General features: G+C 47.8%; 1 protein-coding gene across 1 annotated transcript in view; it reads right to left on the reverse strand.

The window, feature by feature from the left end:
- Positions 1–5621: 5621 nt before the first annotated feature.
- UPB1 (beta-ureidopropionase 1) overlaps positions 5622–21428 on the reverse strand; it is a 54298-nt gene continuing 38491 nt past the window's right edge. The window contains exons 5-11 of the mRNA XM_088019403.1: positions 19048–19142; positions 16525–16686; positions 14264–14433; positions 10224–10305; positions 8958–9000; positions 7548–7702; positions 5622–6040 (exon numbers count right to left, since the gene is read on the reverse strand). Of these exons, the coding sequence (XP_087875529.1) occupies positions 5957–6040; positions 7548–7702; positions 8958–9000; positions 10224–10305; positions 14264–14433; positions 16525–16686; positions 19048–19142 (791 nt within the window). The 3' untranslated portion in view covers positions 5622–5956. The remainder of the gene's footprint in view (positions 6041–7547; positions 7703–8957; positions 9001–10223; positions 10306–14263; positions 14434–16524; positions 16687–19047; positions 19143–21428) is intronic.

The raw sequence follows: 21428 nt of genomic DNA on the forward strand, positions 1-21428 counted from the left end.
GATGGTTCGTGGGGTTTGTCCATCCCGTTGGGTTGAGGACCCTGGGAAGTAAGACTGAGGGTAATTTGCAGGTTGGGCTTGTTTTGCTCCTTGAAGTTCTGTGGATAAAATTGAGGAACTCCTACAAGAAAAATGGAACTGATTTGGTCCAGCCTTTGTCAGTCAAATTAATCAGAGTGTCTGATAGAGTAGTACACTCATGGGGAAATTGCCAGAAGTCAAGATGATGCAGAAATGAGAAATGGATATTGGTTGGAAGTTACTGCTATAGGTCTGTCACTTTTCTCAAATTTCTGCTTGACGCATGAGCTAGAACCATGAATGCCTTTGTCCTGGACTGTCTTTCCAAAGATGTTTGCAGAGCCAACAGCCTTAGAAGATAGAGCTGTCTCCCTCTGGAGCAAAGTGCAGGTGTTTTTGCAATCTTGGCAGACAAAGATAGTGTCTGCCTTTAGAGCAAAGGGCAGACATGCTTTACTTTCCAGTATGAAAGATTCCAATTCTCTAAGCTCTTCTCCCTCTTTCCCTTTCTCTTCTTAATGCAACCCACTGCGCATGCAGGAGTGTCTTGACCTGCTTTTGTCTTGTCCTGGGGGAATTGAGGCCCAGGGAACTGCAAGACGGTGCTGGTACTCTGGCTGCTTCTACTGCTGTCCTAAGCTCCTTTGTCTCTGAGGAATGCTGTGTCTTCTGCTAGCATCCATGAAACTGAGGTCAGGGGCGCCTGGGTGGCTCAGTTGGTTGAGCAACTGCCTTCGGCTCAGGTCATGATCCTGGAGTCCCGGGATCGAGTCCCACGTCGGGCTCCCTGCTCGGCAGGGAGTCTGCTTCTCCCTCTGACCCTCCTCCCTCTCGTGCTCTCTATCTCTCATTCTCTCTCAAATAAATAAAATCTTTAAAAAAAATAATTAAAAAAAAAAAAAAAAACTGAGGTCAGCTAAGTTGTCAGCTTCCAAACAGGGTAAGAGCTCAGATTCTTCCCAGTTCCTGACAAGATGTTCGTGTTTCTTTAACATGGTGAATTCTATTTCTTAGAACTTATCCTAAAGGAAACAATAGAAATAAGACTAACTTAGCCATTAATCCTTTTAATATGCTGCTGGATTCAGTTTACTAGTACAGTTGACCCTCAAACAACACAGGTTTGAACCACACAGGTCCACTTGTGTGTGGACTTTTTTGGGGGGGGATATAGTACAGTACTGTATATGTATTTTCCTGATGATTTTCTTAATATTTTCTTTTCTCTAGCTTACTTTATTGTAAGAATATAGTATATAATACATATAACGTATGAAATATGTATTCGTCAACTGTTTATGTTGCTGGTAAGGCTTCTGATAACAGTAAGCTATTAGTAGTTAAGGTTTGGGGAGTCGACGGTTATATATGGATTTTTGACTGTGTAGGGAGTCGGTGCCCCTACCTAACCCTTGCATTGTCCAAGGGTCAACTGTACTTTGCTGAGGATTTTTGCATCAATATTCATAAAGGGGATATTGCTTTGTAGTTTTGTTTTCTTGCTGTGTCTTTGTCTGGCTTTGATGTTAACGTAATGTTGGCCTCAATGAGTTAAGAAGTGCTCCCTCCTCTTCAATTTTTTGGAAGAATTCGAGAAGGATTGGTTTTAGTTCTTTCTTTCTTTTTGTTTTTTAACAGCTTATTTATTTATTTAGTAATCTCTACACCCAATGTGGGGCTGGAACTCATGACCCTGAGATCAAAAGTTGCATGCTTTTCTGACTGAGCCAGCTGGGTGCCCTGGTGTTAGATCTTCTTTAAATGTTTGATAGAATTCACCAGTGGAGCCCCCGGGTCCAGTGCTTTCCTTTGTCAGGGGGGTTTTGATTACTTATTATGGGTTTTGATTACTAGTTATGGGTCTATTCGGATTTTCTATTTCTTCATGATTCAGTCTTGGTAGTTCATGTTTCTAGGAATCCGTCCACTTCATCTAGGTTGTCCAATGTGTTGGCAGACAGTTGTGTTGGTTTGCCAATGTGGGAGCTCCCCAGGTGAAATCTGAAACTGGCCCCCATACCTGGAGGGCAAGGAGAGACTGAAGAAAGACGCAGACCTTCCCAGATTGTAGGTGGCAGTTTTAATAAGCAAGGCCACTTACATATGAGGCTCGTCTTGAGTGGCCACAAGACAAGTAGATCTCTGCACGTGTCCACCAGAATCTTAAGAGTTCATATAGAAATCTTAATGGGGTTCAGTCACATGTACTGCCCAGATGGTCCTAATATTACTCTCTCAAGCTGTGTCTTTGAAGTAGCTCCTAGTGTAGCAACAGTGGGCAGAACGCACATTCCAAGGATGGGGGGAAGCAGCGGGGGAGGGAAGGAGCCTCTGATTGCCTGGGTCCAGCTCATGGGTCACCCGGCAATCACATGCTCTTGATGACCTCCTCTAACAAATTGTTCATAGTACTCTTATAATCCTTTTTATTTCTGTAGAATCAGTAGTGATGTCCCCACTTTCATTTCTGATTTTAGTAATTTGAGTCTTCCCTTTTTTCCTGTCACTCAAGTTAAAGGTTTGTCAATTTTGTTATCCTTTTTGAAGAACCAACTTTTGTTTTCATTGCTCTTCTCTATTGTTTCTCTATTCTCTATTATATTTCTCTCTGCTCTAATCTTTATTATTTCCTCACTACTGTTACCTTGGGTTTAGTTTGCTCTTCTTTTTCTAGTTCCTTAAGATGTAAAATTTGGTTGTTGATTTGAAATCCTTCCTTTTTAAATTTTTTTTTTTTTTAATAAACTCTAAGCCCAGTGTGGAGCTTGATTTCATGACCCCGAGATCAAGAGTCACTTGCTCTACAAATTGAGCCAGTCAGGTGCCTGTCCTTTTTTTTTTTTTTTTTAAGATTTTATTTATTTGACAGAGAGAGACACAGCGAGAGCAGGGAACACAAGCAGGGGGAGTGGGAGAGGGAGAAGCAGGCTTCCCACAGAGCAGGGAGCCCGATGCGGGACTCGATCCCAGAACCCTGGGATCATGACCTGAGCTGAAGGCAGACGCTTAACGCCTGAGCCACCCAGGCGCCCACCTGCCTTCTTTTTTAATATAAGTGTTTATACATTCCCCTCTTGCACTGCTTTCATTGCATCCTACAAGTTTGGGTATGTTTTGTCATTGTTTTCATTTGTTCCAAGACATTTTCTAATTTCCTTTGTGATTTTAATCCATCGGTTGTTCAAAAATGTGTGGTTTAATTTTCATAGATTTTTGAATTTTCCCTCTGCTACTTATTTCTAGTTTCATTCCATTGTGATTGGAAAAGATACTTCATATGATTTCATTCAGTCTTTTAAAATTTATCACGACTTGTTTTGTGGCCTAACATGTGATCTATCCTGGAGAATGTCTTTGCCTTTTTTCCTGTCAGGCACACTGTGGCTTGGCACTGTCCTCCCCTGGTAACCCAGATTCTAGCAATAAAGCCATGGGCTGGCAGAAATGCTGTCTGCAGAGCTGCAGAGACCCTCGAAAGCCTCAAACTCAGTCACCTCTCATCTTAGAGGTGAGAAAACTGAGGCTCAGAGGATCAGAGGCTTCACCCATAGGCCACAGGCCCCCTGCAACTTCCCTTCTGTGGCATCAGCAACGATCACACCACTTCCACCCTAGGTTCAGTCAACAGATGTTTGCCAAGCACCTAAACATGAGTTAAACCCTCAAATGAGTCCATGTGTGCAGGTCCCATCAACTCTAAGGCAGACCTGAACATTTTGATTTTAGGCAGTGAGAGGTGTGGACAATCAAATCCTTTCTGGTGTATTAGTGCCCATTTCATAAATACACCAACTTGTTATCTAAGCTGGCTTCTGTATTAGGTTGACTACACGCTCCTCTTAGAAACCACAGGCACAAAAGTTGTGGACACTGAAGGCCAGACAGAAAAGCTCACTGTATCTGCAGGGCTGGATTCTATGAAAAATAAGTACAAAGGGGCTTTTACATGAAGCGAAAAGTCTGTGGCTCAGAGAGGCTGAGGGGGTTAACACAGAGGGATGACCAGGCAGTTCCAACCAGGTTTTTCTCCCCAGGTGGCTGTCCAGGAGCACCCCGGCCCTGACATGGGATGGGTTCATGCAATTCAGCTGTTGGGCCAGGGAAGGAATGAGCTGCCTTCCCTGACCGGGCACAGTAAGGGTAGAACCAGAGGACCCCACTCCCACCTCCAACACTGTGGCCGACTGTAGAGGTTTGAGACTTCACAGTTGGGACTCTTTTTTTTAGAAAATATGTATTTATTTGAGAGAGAGAGAGAGAGACCAGGGGGAAGGGCAGAGAGAGAGAATCTCAAGCAGACTTCCTGCTGAGCAAGGAGCCCGACTCAGGGCTGGATCTCATGACCTTGAGATCATGACCCTGAGATCATGACCTCAGCCGAAACCAAGAGTCAGTCACTCAACCGACTGAGTCACCCAGGTGCTCTCAGCACAGGTGGGACTTTTGCTGTGTGATGCAAGGAACAGAGCCCACATAGGCTCCCTGGCCCATCTAGTCTGTCTCTCACCACTGTCCTGTGACATAAAGCAGAAGAGGAGATATGGTCCCACTTTACAGATGTGGAAGGCAAGGTGCAGAGAGGTAAGTAACGTGCTATGTCAGTCAGGGAATCAGTGCTCAATCAGAGAAGCAGAATCAATAGGGAATGCAGATATATTTATATACACAGGAGATACATACGTATACACACACACATGCATAGATAGATAGACACACAGAGATTTAGTGCAAGGAATTGCCTTACATGATGATGGGGACTGGTTAGCCAAGCCTAAAATCCACAGATGGGATAGGCCACCAGGAATGGCAGGCTGAGACTCAGGGGGCACAGACTGATGGTCTGCTCTCTCTGTAAATCTCTATTGCTACATCATACCATGGACTACCATGGCCCCCTTTAACACTGCAAACAGAGTCATGAGTGCCTTTAAATGAAACAAATTAGAGCAGAATTCCAGAAAACCTAGCACCAATGCAGAAAACTCGTCCTGAAGATTCTGTTCTGGTACCAGAATCTGTATCAGCTAGGGTCCAACTGGAGAAGCGGAAACAGTAGCATATATATTAAGAGATTTATTGCAAGGCATTGATTTAAGTGATTGTGGGGGCTGGAGAGACAAGTCTGAAATCTGTAGGGCAGGTGGTCAGGAAAAACAAATGGGATCTCTCAGGCACATAGGGGTGGGGGAAGTTGCTATCCACAGGCAGAATTTCTTCTTCATCGGGGAAGCCTCAGCTCTCCTCCTGGGGGCCTTTTGACTGACTGAATCAGGCCTACCTGGATTATCTAGAATAATCTCACTTGCTTAGTTGACTGGTTATGGACTTTAATCACATCTACAAAATACCTTCATAGCAACACCCAGATTAGCGTCTGATTGAATATGTGGGGACAGCAGCCATGTTGACACATCCAGTGACTGTCTTCCCTGCCCACAGCCACCCAGTAGCTTAATGACTGGATCAGCCTCAGCTTCCCCTACTTGCACAGATGCTCCCTCCCCTACCCTCAGGTTGCCGACGGTCTAAACAGAGGAAGAGACGAACCTCAGGACTAGGGCATCCTGTGTGTCTAACTGCAAATCCACCTGCACCATCAGTGCCTGAGATTTTTTTTTTTTAATGGCGGTAAAATTCACGTGACATGGACTTAGCCATTTTAAAGCATGCAATTCAGTGGCATTTCACATGGGTACTTTCACAGTGTTGTGTAACCATCACTTCCGTGTAGGCCCAAAACATTTCGTCAGCCAGGAAGGAAACCTCATACCCACTGCAGTTACTCTTCAATCTACCCTCCCGGCCTGGAACATTTTTAAATCAACAGTGTTATCAGGACATCATCAGGGAGAACTTGGGCGTGTAAAGCCTGCTGTACTTGCTGATCTGCCAGGGGCAGAGGTGCCCTCCTTGGCGGGCAGGGGCTAAAATCCAGCTACTCTTTCACGACATTGGGGCTGTAGTTGGGTTTGACGGCTTCGGTGAGCTCCTGAGCGTACATCTCATATCTGCCGGTCATCTGAAAGCGAAACACAGGCAGACAGATCCGGGTTACGCACCACCACCTCTTGCCACTAGAGGGCAGCCACGGGACAGAAATTTGTCGGGAAGGCCCGCGGGAGGACAGGACAGTTTCAGACCATAACGTAGAGGAACAACCCCTGTGTGACCACTGGGTACTGATTCTAGCGCTATAGCAAAGATCACAGATGCTGAGATGACTCACACACACTGGCCCCTCTTGCTGGAAGTCCTCTGTGACCTGTCCATCCAGAAGGTGTGGCCTGCCCCGAGGCAGAAGGGAAGAAGCCTGTCCTGAGGTCTTGCAGAACCCCAGAAGAACAGCCTACAGCCCAGAGAGGGGAGTGACCTGCTCCAGGTCTCCAGGCAGCAGTGGGATTTGCTGGGGTTTGCACCCTGGACTCCTGGTTCTGGGTCTGGGGGTGAGTGGGGACAGGGCTGGCAAACCTACCGGTGCTCACACCCAGGCATTCCCTCCCTCCTTCCCAAAACCCCGACAGGAGCTCAGGCCCATCACCATAGTTTGGGGGGGGGGTGTGGGCTTTTGCATTCAAAAAGTTACCGATGAGAAAACATCCTGTTTATTGTGTGGAATCCTGCATTAATCTGAGCTTCCCAGGAAGAGGAGAGCCCGGCCAGGAGACGTTCATGTGGGCAATGCCTTATTTGTCTGATGAGGATCTGAGACTCAGGGAACATGCCCAAAGACCCATGCTCAGGTAAACGGGGGAGGTGATTCCTCCCAGACACGCTGGGCAAAGTCATGCAGTCATGAGGACATTCATTTGCATGTGTAAGTGGGTTCTGAATTGGTAGAAATACTGCTGGACACGAATGCAGCAAACTCCATCTGCATCCAGGATAAGAGGGTGTATTCCAGGGGTCCAACGGATGCCACCACCCCATTCCAGGAGGGTGGGCACTTCCGCTCCTCCCAGGACCCCTGGTGTCACATGTGTTAGGTCTCAAAGGCCACTTGAGATCTTCCAGTTTTACAAACAGGCATACTAAGGCCTGGGAGCAGAAAGGGCTTGCTCAGGGTGACTGAGAAAGGCAGTGGCAGAGCTGGGCCTAGATTCCATTTCTCTGTGTGACCCATTTCCCTCTACTGTCAAGGCCTAGACCATGGGGCCAGGCCACAGGCAGAGCCAGACACCCACATTTATCTTGTGCAAATGCCTGGAAAGGAAAAAAGGGATTAGAGAAGCCAATCCACTCTATTCTCCGGACAAATGAAATTGAGATTAATTTGTTTCAAGGCGCCCAGAATCTACATCAGACCAGAGGAGAATTTATTAAGGTCAGCTGCTTGGGCATCATTTGACCCAGCGGCTCCCCCCTCGCACACCAGCTCTGGGAGGAAGAGACCCGGTCCTCTGCTCGGCTTGGAGCCTCATCTGGCCGCTCCTGAGAGCAAACCCAGCAGCTGTGGTTTCCAGCTCTTGAGAGCAGGATGGGTGTCCAAGCAGAAGAGTGGGGCAACAGCAGCAGACTCAGGGACCCACCTTGAAGTTCCAGATGTCATTCACCTGCCGGCAGAGGTTCAGGTCGAGCTCAGCAACCAGCAGCCCGTCCCGGGTGCGGGAGAGCCCGGGGGTGCGGCTGCTATCGGGGGCTGCCACGTAGCTCGAGCCGTAAAAGTAGCCAAAGTCCTGGTGAGCTTTGGAGGAGCAAAAGAAAGCATCCATGAGCTTGTGCAGGCCGAGAGGTAGGCACACTGAGCGACACCCAGGACAAAGTGTCTGTGCCACCCTCCCCACCTTCCCTGGAATCCCTGTGCCACCCCCTCAAACAACCTGCCTCCCTCCTCAGGCCTGAGGCTGAGCAAGTCCCTACAAAAGTCACCCTCACAGCCCTCACCTCTGCCCCTGGGAACATTCTTAAAGGTCATCCTTGTAGAAGTATTAGCCCTTACTCCCAACATTAGCCACCCACAGCCCAAGGGAGTCATACAGCTCTGCAGGGCTTCCTGTGTGATCTGCTTCCTGTGGTGGCCCAACACGGTGAGCTAGGGGCTCTGCCCTCACTTGCCTTCCCAGATGCATCTGCTGTACCTTCCTTCCATGCCTCAGGCCCCTTACAAGTCAGGCGGTGCTAACAGCTACGCTGTAAGGAGCAGGTGGGCACAGTGCAGGGTCTAGGAGGGGCTTGGACACAGAAAGCACCCAGTGGGCCTCATTTCCCTGCCTCACTGCACCTCTCTATGCAGGGAGCTAACTGGGATTGGACACACTGGACCTCCAGTGAGGGGATCTGGAACCCTTTTAGTAAGCGCTTTTCTGGGAAAACAGACCTGCTCAGTCCTCTCTGCCTTTTCCAGGGGATACCCTAAGCCAGTTCTGAGACCTCCTTGGTGGGCCCTTGCCTTCCACATTCTTAGCCACCGGGACCAGTGGGTGGGGGATTCCTACCAGAGGTCCTCACCTCTGGTATCTGCCCTCAGATCAAGACAAGCTGCAGTCTGAGGAACCCAAGGCAGTCCATGCTGATGTTCTGGGACATTTGTGCATCTTGGGATGGGGTGTGGTGGTGGCAGGTGAACGAGGACAAAGGAAGAGAGGGAAGGAGATGTGTAGGGTGGATAAAGCACCCCCTCTTTCAAGGGAGCCCACAAAAGGCTCTTCCATGTCTTATAGGCCCATCTCCTTACCAGTCCCAGGGGAGGGATGGAGTCCAACCCAGTGCCATTCAATTCCCAATTAGGGAATGAGGTAGTCACAAACCCAGGACCCAGCCACAGTCAGGCTCCCACACTGTGGGCCACGAAGATGAGAGGAGAGCACCCCTCCGACAATGGGCCACATGTGCAGACCACAGTCTGTGGGGCAGACCCTGCCCGGAGGGGGCAGACAGAGAAGGGGACAGTGAGGCCCACGCCTCAGCTGCAGCCAACCACGGAAATTCCTGGAACATACCTTTCTTCCCATCTCCAGAGGTAAACTCGTTCGGGAAGTACTCCTGTGAAACAAAACTGAGGTAAGGCAAAACCTATAGGTGGCACTACCAGCACGTACCAGTGCGAAGTCCGGCTGAGGAGGACTCAGGGAAGCAAGTTACAGGGAGAGAAGGAATGGCCTGTACTCGCTGGGCAATCAACAAGTACTTATGAAATTTCCCCGCTGAGTCGCCAGCACTGGGCCAACACAGGCGGCCAGCAGGGAATTTGACAGGCAAGGTAAAAACCCTGACTGTCTCTGCGGAGTTTATAATCTGCTGGGAGGGGAAAAAAAAAAGACGTTGAGCAGAGTGGTTCTCAGGCCTGTGGAAGGCGGCTGAGGTTTGTCTGCCTGGGAAATAAAGCCCCAGCTTGGGGTCTCTGAGGGGACTAAGGGGGTGCTCACACACTGCCATCAGAATTTCCCCCAAAGCCTAATGGAAACAGTACCTCAAGCCGTGATGGGGTTATACAGGCTAATGAAAACACTGAGTTTCTTCATGTTGCCAGAAATTGGACCAACTTACTGTAGAAACCTTGATTATCTCAGCCTGAGCAGGTGTCTGATCAGAGTTTGACATCCGATTAATAAGAATGAGGAAGAGGATTATTACATAACGAACGCATTGTCTTGTAGTCAAGTTCACTCAGTGCATGGGTCAATGGGGAAAAATATGAAACAGGAGGGGCTCCTGGGTGGCTCAGTCGGTCAAGCGTCTGCCTTCGGCTCAGGTCATGATCCGAGTCCTGGGATCGAGCCCCGCATCGGGCTCCCTGCTCGGCGGGGAGCCTGCTTCTCCCTCTCCCACTCCCCATTTGTGTTCCCTCTCTCGCTCTCTCACTCTCTCTCTGTCAAATAAATAAATAAATAACATCTAAAAAAATTAAAAAAATATATGAAACAGGAGACTTGGTGGTGACAGGGTGAGAGCCTTTCAAAACAGTTTCAGCTACAAACCCAAATAGACAAAAACAGAAGAGAGACATAGTAATACCTTTAAAAGGAACAGACCAAGCCAGTCTCCCCTCCTCCGGGACCCTAGAATTTGTGGCACACACACAGGGACAAGGACAAGAGGTTTGTGGTGTCCCCACCGGGGCCAGCAGACAGTTGCTTCTCTGTGGCCTTTGCTGGTTGAAGAGGCCAGGCCCCCTCTAGGCAGGCAGCTTTCCTAACAGCTCTGTCCCCTCCCCAGCACACCTGGTTGACCAAGCCCGGGAGCCCAGCCAGACCGCGGGCACTTACCTTGCCCACTCGGTTGATGGCACAGGTGAAGCAGTGATTTGCAATGGCTGCATTTCTGGCCTCAACTGGCCACAGGGACTCACTGTGAGGGAGAAGCGAGAAGAACCAGGTGGCTGACTTCCCAGCCAGACGGGCTGGGTGCTTGGTCCCAAGCTACAGCCAGGCTGCCGGCCTTCTCGGCTCTGTAGTGGGGATGGCCAGGGAGACTGGTGTGGCTGTGGGTGTCCCCAAACCCACGGGCAGGCCAGCTTGTCCTGTGCTCAAGCCCAAGCAGCCTTTTGGGGCGGGCCTGCTGCAAGCCAAAACAGCCCTGAGCCGCAGTTTTCTTTTCTGAAACTTCCTGAAAGGGATATTGTAAGGACTGACTACACCGGTGAAGCTTCTAGAGGGGGCTGCATGGCAGAAACTCCGTAACTGCTAGTTCTCTCTCCTTCCCTCCTCCTGGGTTGGGTGAGAAACTCACCTTCCAGGCTGGTCACGGCCTCACCTAGCAAATGTTAGAAGGGAGCTGGGGGTCTAAGGGCTCATGCACAGCCCTCTGTGAGCTCCAACTGCTGCCCTAATCCCTATCCTGCTTTGTTGCCTTGCAAAGCAGTCCCTAGAGCAAACAGAGGAAACCTGAAAGGAATTTAGGTAACTGGAAAGGGTAGTAGATTCTGTAGCAGGTGTCATCTCCCCTGAGCCGGTCCCCATCTCCCAGTGCCTTCCTGTTTTCCTCTTCTGAGCCCCGAGACTCTAAGCAGAGGCTCCCTGGCCCTCTTACTGGCCCAGAAAGGAGTCATCACAAGGGCACAGGCCTTCCTCAGTTCAGCGCCCACAAAGGTAGGATATGATGGGAAGCGATGTCCCAACTGAAGACCCCGCCCTTCTCCGGCCCACCAACTACAATGGGCCATGGGGTCCAGTGGGCCTTCTTGTCACCAATTATCTCTTGTCTAAGGAACAACATCATTAGGATTCTGGATTGACAGGCGTAATGCCCACTTAGAAACACTAAGTGACTGGGAGCAAAATGCCCTAGAATCTTTCTTCCTGTCAGTGTGCACCTGGTTTAAACCGGGAGTAGGTGGAGGGAGTGGGTGCTTGATAAGCCTAATTCTCAGGAGGATTCACGAGTCTGGAAAAAAAAAATCACAGGCTTGATTGAGGGGACTCATTTTGCTGCTTTTTTTCCCCCAGCTGCTAAGCCAAGCTGACAAAACTTTTAAGAAAGGATTTTTATAGAAACACACCCGTAAATGACATTTTCAGGAATTAAATAGACAGTTGCAGGGTGAGTGCCATAAAACATCATTCTTGCAATTCTCCTGGGAGGGTACGTTGCGTAGGACTCAAACCCACAGCTGGCAATAAAACTTAGGCTCTCCAAACAAGCAAGGGAGAGGAAGCTGGAGGTTCATGAGAGCCCAGTGTGTGCGGGAATCACGGAAAGCCCACTGGGGGCATGGAGACATCTGCCTTATTCCCAGTGTGGCTACACTAGCCCCTAAAAATAATCATGGTGGGAAGAAGACACGCACCGAAGGGATGAAGGCACGACTCTCCTATTCACACATATATGTGGCCGAAACCTTAGACCACATGGGCTGCATGGCACCGTCAGGACGACTCCGTTCATCAAAACACACTTCAATTCTATTGTGTGCTTAGAACCGTGGGACCCCCAAAATGAGTGAGAACACCCCACCAACCCACAGAGCATGTGGGAGTCAGGGAGACAGGACATGCCAGAGAAGGGATGGATGGTTCCAGAAGCCATTGCTTATATGCAGCTGGTGGGGATTTACCTGGCCTTGTGCTGAAAAACATTTACCATCAATTCTATAAATAATCATTTATCATTTTAAGAAAACCACCCAGAATCCCCACCATCCTAATAAACCATCTGTTGTAATTTTTCCACACTCCACATCCATCCTTGGCAAAAGATGTTTACAGAGCTCTGACCGCAGCCTGGAAACATCTTTCCTTGCTCACAGGCTTTTGTCATGAGCCTGCATTATCTTCAGGATGACTTTTGAGTGGCTGTTCACTAACATGGAAGAGATGGGCTGAAATTTACCTAACCCTGACATTTCTCTCACCTCTAGCTCTTTTATTATTATAAATAAAGCTGCCAGAAACATCTTAATGCATACAGCCTTTTCCTCCTCTTTTAGACACTGTCAGGTAAAGTTTTAGGAGTATAATTATCCGGTCAAAGGGTGTGAACATTTTGGGAGCTCACGAAACACACCACTTTCCAAAGGACCTGTTATCGTTTTAACTGACAGCCTCATCATACCCTTGAAAGGCACGAGTTGGATGATTGTTGGTTGAGGAAGGAAAATCAGTAATTTTTAATAAGCCTACTAGGCTGCTGAAGACGCAAGCAGTTATGTGCATATTACATTGGGGTGCTTCTGTTTGCTTAATTGGGGCTAATAAAAGCCCGACAGAATAAGGTCAGGGATGCGGCCATCTGAGCCTGAGTCCTCAGCTTTGCCTGCCTTGGCCCAAGAGCCAGTTCAGGCAGAGATGCTCAGCACATTGGCTTCAGGTTCCTCGAGGGACCCCTGCAGGTAGATGGCACGTGCTGAATGCCTTACACATGGCCAGCAGGAGGAGGCTGCTCCAGGGGGCTGGCCCGGTTCTGCCCAGGTCCAGATGCTGAATGACCAGTAATTACCCTACATCACAACTGCCTTTGGACTCTGTCATAGTAACCAAGCTGCCATGAGGCCCCAGGGAGATTCTTCAGGGGATGTCGAAGATGAGATTTTTCCCCTTCTGCCCAACAGCGCCCCTCCGGGACACAGACAGAAACTTCGGGTGCACGGAGGGGGCAGCTGACCTGAGGTAGCCCACTAGGTTTGCGTTCTGGCTCATTGAGGGACCTGCTGTGCAAATCAGAATGCTGTGGGGATGTCACTCTTGAGAAGGGGGCACAGTGCTTAGAAGAAAAGGTAAAGTAAATGTCACATTCTGACCTTCAGAAGAAATTAGACTGCAATTTAGTCAAGAGAGAAGAGGGACAGGGGTAGGCTGGCAGGGAACTCAAAGCTGCCCACCAGAACTGTCCCAGCTGCTCCCCACCGAGGGACCGGGGCCCTCCCCACCACCAGCGTCCCACTGCTAGGGCCCTGGCAACCAGGACAACGAGAGTGAAAGCCAGCACCTCCACATTCAGGAATCCTGCTTTGGAGGAAGTGAGTTGGAGAGAAAGATATTTCCACATAAATTCCTAGAGTTTTGGTACTTGTTAATGATGCAAAACTGGAAACCACCCAAATATTCAGCCGTTGGGGAAGAGAGAAGCAGCGGAAGTGCAGTCATGCTGGGTCATCTTAGCTCACCCGCCATTATTAAATGAAGGGCCCCAGGGGTCTTGCGCAGGGGCCCAGGGACTGCCAGGGCCTGTCCCCCCACTGCCTTCATCAAGATAGATTTATCCGTTTCAGGATGAGGCTAACACCGAAACTCGTGTTAGCTGTTAGAAGAAAACACTTTGCTGGTTAAAAACAAATTTCAGAGCCACTTGGCTGATCTCTTAAGGACCCTCTCGGCCTTGATTCTCTCACTGGTTCCTTCCCTCGTCCAGTTGTCTGCCCTCCATGTGCTGGATGTCGCAGACAAGAGGCTTAGGAATCTGTGGTCCCTCTGTCAGGGAGCACAGTGGCCGTGACAGGGAAGGGGGCTAATTCTGGCCAGGCACCTACTATGCTCTGGGCACTTTAGAAGAGGAACTTTTTGGAAGCCTGACAATTAGGGCATGAGTGAAGGGGGACTGTTATCCTCTCAGTGTTCAGAATAATAGCAAAGGAATAGTATTTTACAGCAAAGCAGCTCTTGGGAGGGGGGATCTTAATTGACGTTGAGTATTTTTTTTTTTTTTTCACAGTTGGTGAACTGCAATCCCATGGCTCAGATTTGTTAGACAACCTGGTGGCCTCACCTGCCTGCTCCAGTTTACCAAACCCACCTCTGAACCCTGCTGCTCAGCCATGAGCCGAAAAGAGCTAGGTCCCAAGAACCCTCCCAGATCCTACTTGCTGAGAGACCTGAGCGCTCCAATGGTGGCTGAGGGGTTGAAGATGATCTCAGCCCCATTGATGCTGTACATGAGCCAGTTGAGAGGGTGGTGCCGCCCGTAGCAGATGTTCACTGCAATCCTCCCGAACTGAGTCTGGAACACGGGGTGTCCGAGGTTTCCTTCCATGTAGTAAGTTGACTGAAAAACAAAGGACCATGCATGAAAGCCTCTGAGCTGTACAATTTCTCTTTCCTTAGACCTGACAGGAAAAAAGAAAATATTGCCAGGACTCCAAAAGTAACAATCTTGGCTGTGACTCTAAGTTCCCAAATTTCAATCTGTTAAAAAAAAAAAGAGAGAGAGAGAGAGAGAAACCGAAGAAACCAGACACAATAACTGGGAAATCACCATGGTTAATTTTTTCCCCACAATTTCTTTTGTGGCACGTCCAAAAAAATCCCCGAAGCAACTTCCCACAGTATTTTAAGGATAAACTTTGGTTAGGTTTCAGTCATGGTACAACAAATGGTCAAGGTTTGGTCAATGTTAACACGAGTTAGTCAATGTCTTCACCAACCACATGTTCCTATGAAGAATGTCAGAGCGGAAGGGACTAGAAATTCATACAGAGCAATCCCCGCCTATTGGGGGGGAACACCACGGCCTCAGTGGCCATGAGACTTGTCCAGCTGATGAAGGCCAATCTGAGACTAGAGCTCACACCCTGAAAGTACTCTCCTCCACAGAGCTCCCTGGGCATTCTGCCCGGGACTAGGGACGTCCTGCCATGTCTGCCTCTCTGCCTGCCCCCTTGGGGTGCTGGCCCTGGGACATTTTCATGGCTGGCACTGTGGAGGGGCTAGAGGGCTAGTTGGGGTCCCAAACAGATCTGCTCCCAGAACATTTTGCCTCTTCCCATTAATTTCAAAATGTGTTAGGATCAGGCAGCAACCAGGATGTGTACATGTGGTGGATACTGGAGTAGATCCTGGTGTGTTGAGACAAGCCCTTCACTATCTGCTGGGAGCTAAAGATTAATCCCAGTGTAAACAGGTGATGAGCACATCTTCCCACCCCCACCTCCAGCTGTCACTGAGAGACACCAGGGTTTTTTTTTCTCCCTAGGGAATGCCATCTAGCTCTGTAGATCCTTCCTTGTCCTTCTGACCAGCCTGGGAGTGTAGTTGGAACCCCCACAATCAGGGAGGGCAGCAAAGGACTGGGTATATCACATTCTGAACAACTGTATTTACTGCAGGTCAAGTTCAGGTTTCATATCTTAGGTATTAGGTGGAGTCCACCCCTCTTCACCCAATCCACCCATGCATTGGCATTAACTAATCAGAATAGCTCTCCTCATTTATACCTTGATCACAGGCACAAAGATTTACCTAATACCCATGCGCACAGACAAGTGCGTTTACCTCCTGCCATCCAACACATCGACACTTCCCAAATGAGGGCTAGACTGTGACAGGTGAGGAGCTCAGAGCCCGAAAGGGGCTGCAGGAATCATTTCATGTTTGTGCACTATTTATTTTATTTATTTTGGTTTTAATCTATATACCACTTACCTCAGAGATGAATTTAAGAAAGCCAAGTCAGGTTATATTAAAAAAAGAAATACCCAGGGGCACCTGGGTGGCTCAGTGCCTTCAGCCCAGGTCATGATCCCAGCGTCCTGAGATAAGTCCCGTATTGGGCTCCCTGCTCAGCAGGGAGTCTACTTCTCCCTCTGCCTGCCCCTCCCCCTGCTCGTGCGCTCTCTCTCTTGCTCTCTCTCACTCTCTCTCTCAAATAAATAAATAAAATCTTAGGGGCACCTGGGTGGCTCAGTTGATTAAGTGTCTGCCTTAGGCTCAGGTCATGATCTCCAGGTCCTGGGATCGAGCCCTGTGTTAGGCTCCTGGCTCAGTGGGGAGTCTGCTTCTCCCTTTCCTGCCTCTCCCCTTCTCTCTCAAATGAATAAATAAAATGTTTAAAAATAAATAAAATAAAATAAGAAATAAGAAATTTCTAAAATTAAAAATTTATTTTTATATAATAATTTTATATAAAATTGTATTAAAAAATAAAAAAAAGAAATATCCCTCTGTGCTTGGTGTTTGGGACTCACCTGGGAGTCCCATTCAAATCTCATCTCTCCATGTGATCACTACAGCCATACCGTGTTCCAGTGCTGTGTGACGGGACATGATCCAACACAGGGTTTCCCTCGCGGAAAGATCCATAGGCAGGTGCAGACCGAAGGGCCAGTAAGCTGAGCGGGTTTTTGTAGGGCCAGCTCACCTCGTTGAAGTCGCCCACTCTGGGGATGTGGTTTTTCCTGGTCTTTCCCAGGACTGCTCCGGAATTGGAGATCACCACGGCTGTGTTCCACAGAACGTCCCCGTGCTCTCTGTCTCGTTCCAGGATAGGAGATACCACCACCATGTTGTGCTTCTTTGCCAGCTGCAAAGATGAGGAATGTAACAGAGTCATACTTTTAAATTGACTGTCATAGGTTTTTTTTTTTTATTGAAGAATTAAATGATGCTACTAAATAATTTGACTTGGTTCAGAGCTATCATTTGTATTTGTTCTTTGGAAGACTGAATGCCAGCCTTGTCCTGATGCCCAAGCTGAGCTAAGTAAGAATAACTGTTGTCCTTGTGTCCTGTTGGCGGAAATGTAAAATGGTGCAGCGGCTGTGGAAAATAGTATGGCAGTTTCTCAAAAAAATTAAAAATAGAACTACCATATGATCTAGAAGTCCCACTTCTGGGTATATATCTGAAAGAATATCTTGAAGAGATATTTGCACACCAATGATCATAGCAGTACTCTTCAGAAGAGCCAAGAAGTGGAAGCAACACAAAAATCCACTGATGGATAAGGAATAAATAAAATGTGGTATATCTGGGGTGTCTGACTGGTTCAGTTGGTAGAGCAAGTGACTCTTGATCTCGGGGTTGTGAGTTTGAGCCCCACACTGGCCGCAGAGATTACTTAAAAATAAAATCTAAAAAAAAAAATAAAATAAAATCTTTTAAAAATATGGTATATCCATACAATGGATATTATTCAGCCTTAAAAAGGAAGGAAATCCTGTCATCACATGGATGACATGTGATTCACGTGACACCATGAGCCTTGGAGACATTATGCTACATGAAATAAGCCGGTCACAAAAAGACAAATACTGAATGAGTCCACTTATGTGAGGCATCTAAAGTAGTCAAATTCATAGAAACAGGAGGTAGGATATTGGCTGACAGTAGCTAGGGGTGAATAGAGAGTTGTTTAATAGGTACAGAGTCTCAGATTTACAAGATGAAAAAGTTCTGGAGATCTGTCTCATAACAATGTGAATGTACTTAGCACCCCTGAACGATACACTTAGAAATGGCTGAGATGGTAAATTTTATGTGCTGTTTGCCACAATAAAAAAAAAAAAAAAGAATATTCCTCATACTTTTCGTCATACCAACCAAGCCAAACCAAACTCTTTGATGCTGAATTCCTTTTGTCTCACATAAGAATATTAAGGACCTGGTGACCATCAGGATAAGCAGCCCCAGATGGTCATTTGTCCTCAACTCTAACTAGCCTGTCACCACCTCTGGCCTTAAGGATGGAGAAAGGCACAAAGGGCAGAAGGTGATGTTCCAAGTCATGTAAGGGCATCCATGGGTCCTGGGCCCCTCTTGATGCAGACTGGTGTCCCTGGTACCAGTTCTCATCCCCTATTCCCCCTTTCCTCTTCCTCTGGCCCTGGTTCAAGTGTGTTGTCTATAGTCACCACTTAACCAGTCCCCTCTCTTTTATCCACAGCATGGAATCAACAACCTGGCAGACGACAGATTTTTTTCTGATAGCATGAGAATGCTCATGTTTGGAATTGCGACTCAGTTTTGATAGAATCACTATGATTACAGTTCTGCTCAAAAAAATCCCCTAAAAATACGTATAAAATCTGAAATGGGACATGGAGAAGTGAAAAAAGTGCTTTGTTAAGAATAAGGATAAGTCATCATTCGTAACCTCTTTGTTGTTATGGGTTGGGTTTGTGTGTGTGTGTGTGTGTGTGTGTGTGTGTGTGAGAGAGAGAGAGAGAGAGAGAGAACTGCTTTATTAGGATCTAATTCGCATGGTACAAAACTCATCCTTTTAAAGTGTGCTGCTCGGGTCACTGCTGATGGGCGAGGGGGGAAAAAATAAAGCGTGCTGCTGGGTGGTTGTTAGTACATCCACAGAGTTGTGCAACCATCACCACAATCTGATTTTAGAACCTTTTCATTACCCCCAAATGGAAACCCCACACCCATTAGCAGTCACTCCCCATCCCTCTCTCTGCCCAGCAACCATGTCTTTCTGCCTCTATTCATTTTCCTACTCTGGACATTTCATATCAGTGGGGTCAAACAACATTATAAGGTTTTAACAAAGAAAAATGAAGATTGATCTCGGTACTGATGAGACAGGCCACACAGAGAAGCTTACATAAGGCAGGCAAACAACATGGGCAGCAGCAGAGGTCCGGACAAGGAATCAACCTCATCCCTGGTCCCCAAAGGCCACCTCTGCTGCTTGCTAACGGCAGAACCTGCCATGGGAGGTTACCCCTCCCTGGGCTGCAGCTCCCTCACCTGAAAAAGTCATTAAGGGCCCTCTTGGCTCTGAAAGTCTATGATTTCAAGTGAAAGTACACTAAAAAAAAGGGCAGCAAATAGTCTTATCTAATCTCATTTGGCAAAACAAGCACCGAATGGGTGCATTTTCCATGGTGAAGGGCCACAGCCAGCAGCTGTGGTCATGCTCTGTGACCTGTACCTTCTGACAGAATCTGCTGGTGGGTCCGTCCTCTGCTGACTCAGCAAATTCCGTCCAAGGAAGCTTCTCTCTCGTACAGAAGGCAAAGGGCATAGCTGTGAAGAGGAGAAAGTCAGAATCACATCCAACACTCGTGACCTCGGAGGGGGCACTCCTCAGCCCAGCAGCTGAGGGTCTCCACAAGTTAACAAGGCTCCCGAGGGTCTCCAGCCTGGTTTCTGGGTCCTGTGTCCCCAAATGTGGGCGCAAGGCAGACCCTAACCTTCTAGGCTTCATAGCAAAACAAAGGGCTGGGCCAAATTTCTTTACTGCAGTCTTAAAAAACAATTGAATTTAGGGAAAAAAACAATTCAGGGACTTGAATAGATATCTGCATAATCATTTCACAGAAGCACTATTCACAACAGCTGAAAGACGGAAGTAACCCAAGTGTCCACTGATGGATGAATGGATAAACCCAAATGTGGTATGTATCCATACAATGGAATGTTATTCAGCCTTAAAAAGCAGGAACTTCTGACACATGCTATAATATAGGCGAGGCTCGAAGACATTATGCTAAGTGATACATCAGTCATAAAAGGACAAATGCTATAGGATTCCACTTAGATGGGGGTACTTAGGATAGCCAGATTCATAGGGACAGAAATTAGAATGGTGGTTGCCAGGGGCTGGGTGGGGGAGGACAGAGTTTCAGTTTGGGAAGAGGAAAAAATTCTGGAGATGGATGATGGTGATGGTTACACAACAGTATGAATGTGCTTAATGCCACTGATCTGTGCAAAAATGACTAACTTGGTAAAGTTGATCTTACGTATATTTTACTCTGGATCCCAAACTGCTGGCTAATCTGTGGCTTGGTATAAGCAAGGCCAAGACTCCCTGGGGAAAGTGTCAGAGGGCCACTGAGGATGGCACTGGGGACCCTGGACACATCCCCACAGAAATGTTCCTCCTCATGGGGATAGAGAGGCTTGTTCAGGAACAAGAAAAGCCACTCACTTAATGAACTCCCGTAAGAAGTCTGGGAACCGCTGGATGATGGACTGAATGTTCCCCAAGAATAAATGCATTATTCCCATGTTCTCTGGCTAGATGCCATCAGGGGGCTAATTAAATAAGAAATTTCATTAAATTCATAAACTGATTTTTGTTTGCTTTTTATTTTTCAAACAGCAGGTACCTACATATGTAGTAACAATTCCCAGAACGCTACATATACCGGGTTCAAAATGATGCTTGCCTTTGTGGGGGAGAGTGGGGGCTGCAATGGGGGTGGGTACCGGGATTTTTGGCTACGTGTGTTCCATCGCTCCCATACTCTTTAGTGTCGGCCAGTCTGATGGTGTGAGCTGGTATAGCACCATGATTAAATATGTATTTCCCTCACCTATGGGTGGAGCACCTTCCCACATGGTCACTGGCCTTTCTGGGTTCATCCTCTAGGCAGTCTTGTTCCTAACTCTCTGCCCGTTTCCTAACAGGCTGTTTGTCTTTTTCTTCTTGCTTTGGATGACTGAATTCTTTGGACCAATTCTGTATACTCCTTAGACCTTCCTCCTTCCAATAACCCCAGTCCATTTTCTTTCAGGGAGCTTAGCCTAATGGAAGTTTCCAGATGCTTGCTATGGTTCACATCGCTCTCAACTGACTAACCTGAAGGGAGGGTATTCAGGAAGCAGCGTGATGCGCATGGCAAGTGCCTTATGTGGTCATGGCATGTGGCGGGTGGCCTGTCTGGGGTTACTAATTGTAGTCAACCTTTCCCAAACGTGGGCCATGGGCCCAGTAATAGGCAGCTGGTCCCCATATCCTTGTGAAGTAGGGAAGACTCTCCTCATTTCACAGAGAAGAAAGAGAAAAGAAGCATCAGTCTTCCAATTCCTTTCAGTCGTAGGATTGCTGGTCCTAAGATATGGCCAGTGTGAAGAGGCTACCAATGGCACCACCACCACCTTGGCCACCCAGGCTCTGCCAGTAACAGCCCCAGGGGCCTTGGCCTCAGGCTCAAGACTCCCCAGGCCTGCCTTCAGGAAAGAGGGAGAGACTATTTTAAGGAAGCCAACGAAAAAGCTGTTAATGACAAAAAAGATCCTTAATGACCATTTATTCTCAGCTTTCAGCACATTAGGAGAGACTCAAATACCCCAAGAGAATAAAACCTACCTTTCTGACTTCATTTCAGGTTGCTAAGCTCTCCAAATTTCTCCATTTCCATTTTAATGGCTTCTTTTCCTGTTTACACAACCTCTGTAAACAAACTTTCCAAAGAGGAATGGGGAATGGAGGTTGGCGGGAGCCTGGCTGCAAAGTCCAACTCCACAGCTTTCAGATTAGAGGGGAAGAGGTTTCCTTATTTATTGAATCAACACTCTATGAGT

The sequence above is a fragment of the Eumetopias jubatus genome, unplaced genomic scaffold, assembly GCF_037043125.1.
Source record: "Eumetopias jubatus isolate StellerSeaLion01/CBP00866 unplaced genomic scaffold, mEumJub1_p1.0 scaffold_16, whole genome shotgun sequence".
Taxonomy (NCBI): Eukaryota; Metazoa; Chordata; class Mammalia; order Carnivora; family Otariidae; genus Eumetopias; species Eumetopias jubatus.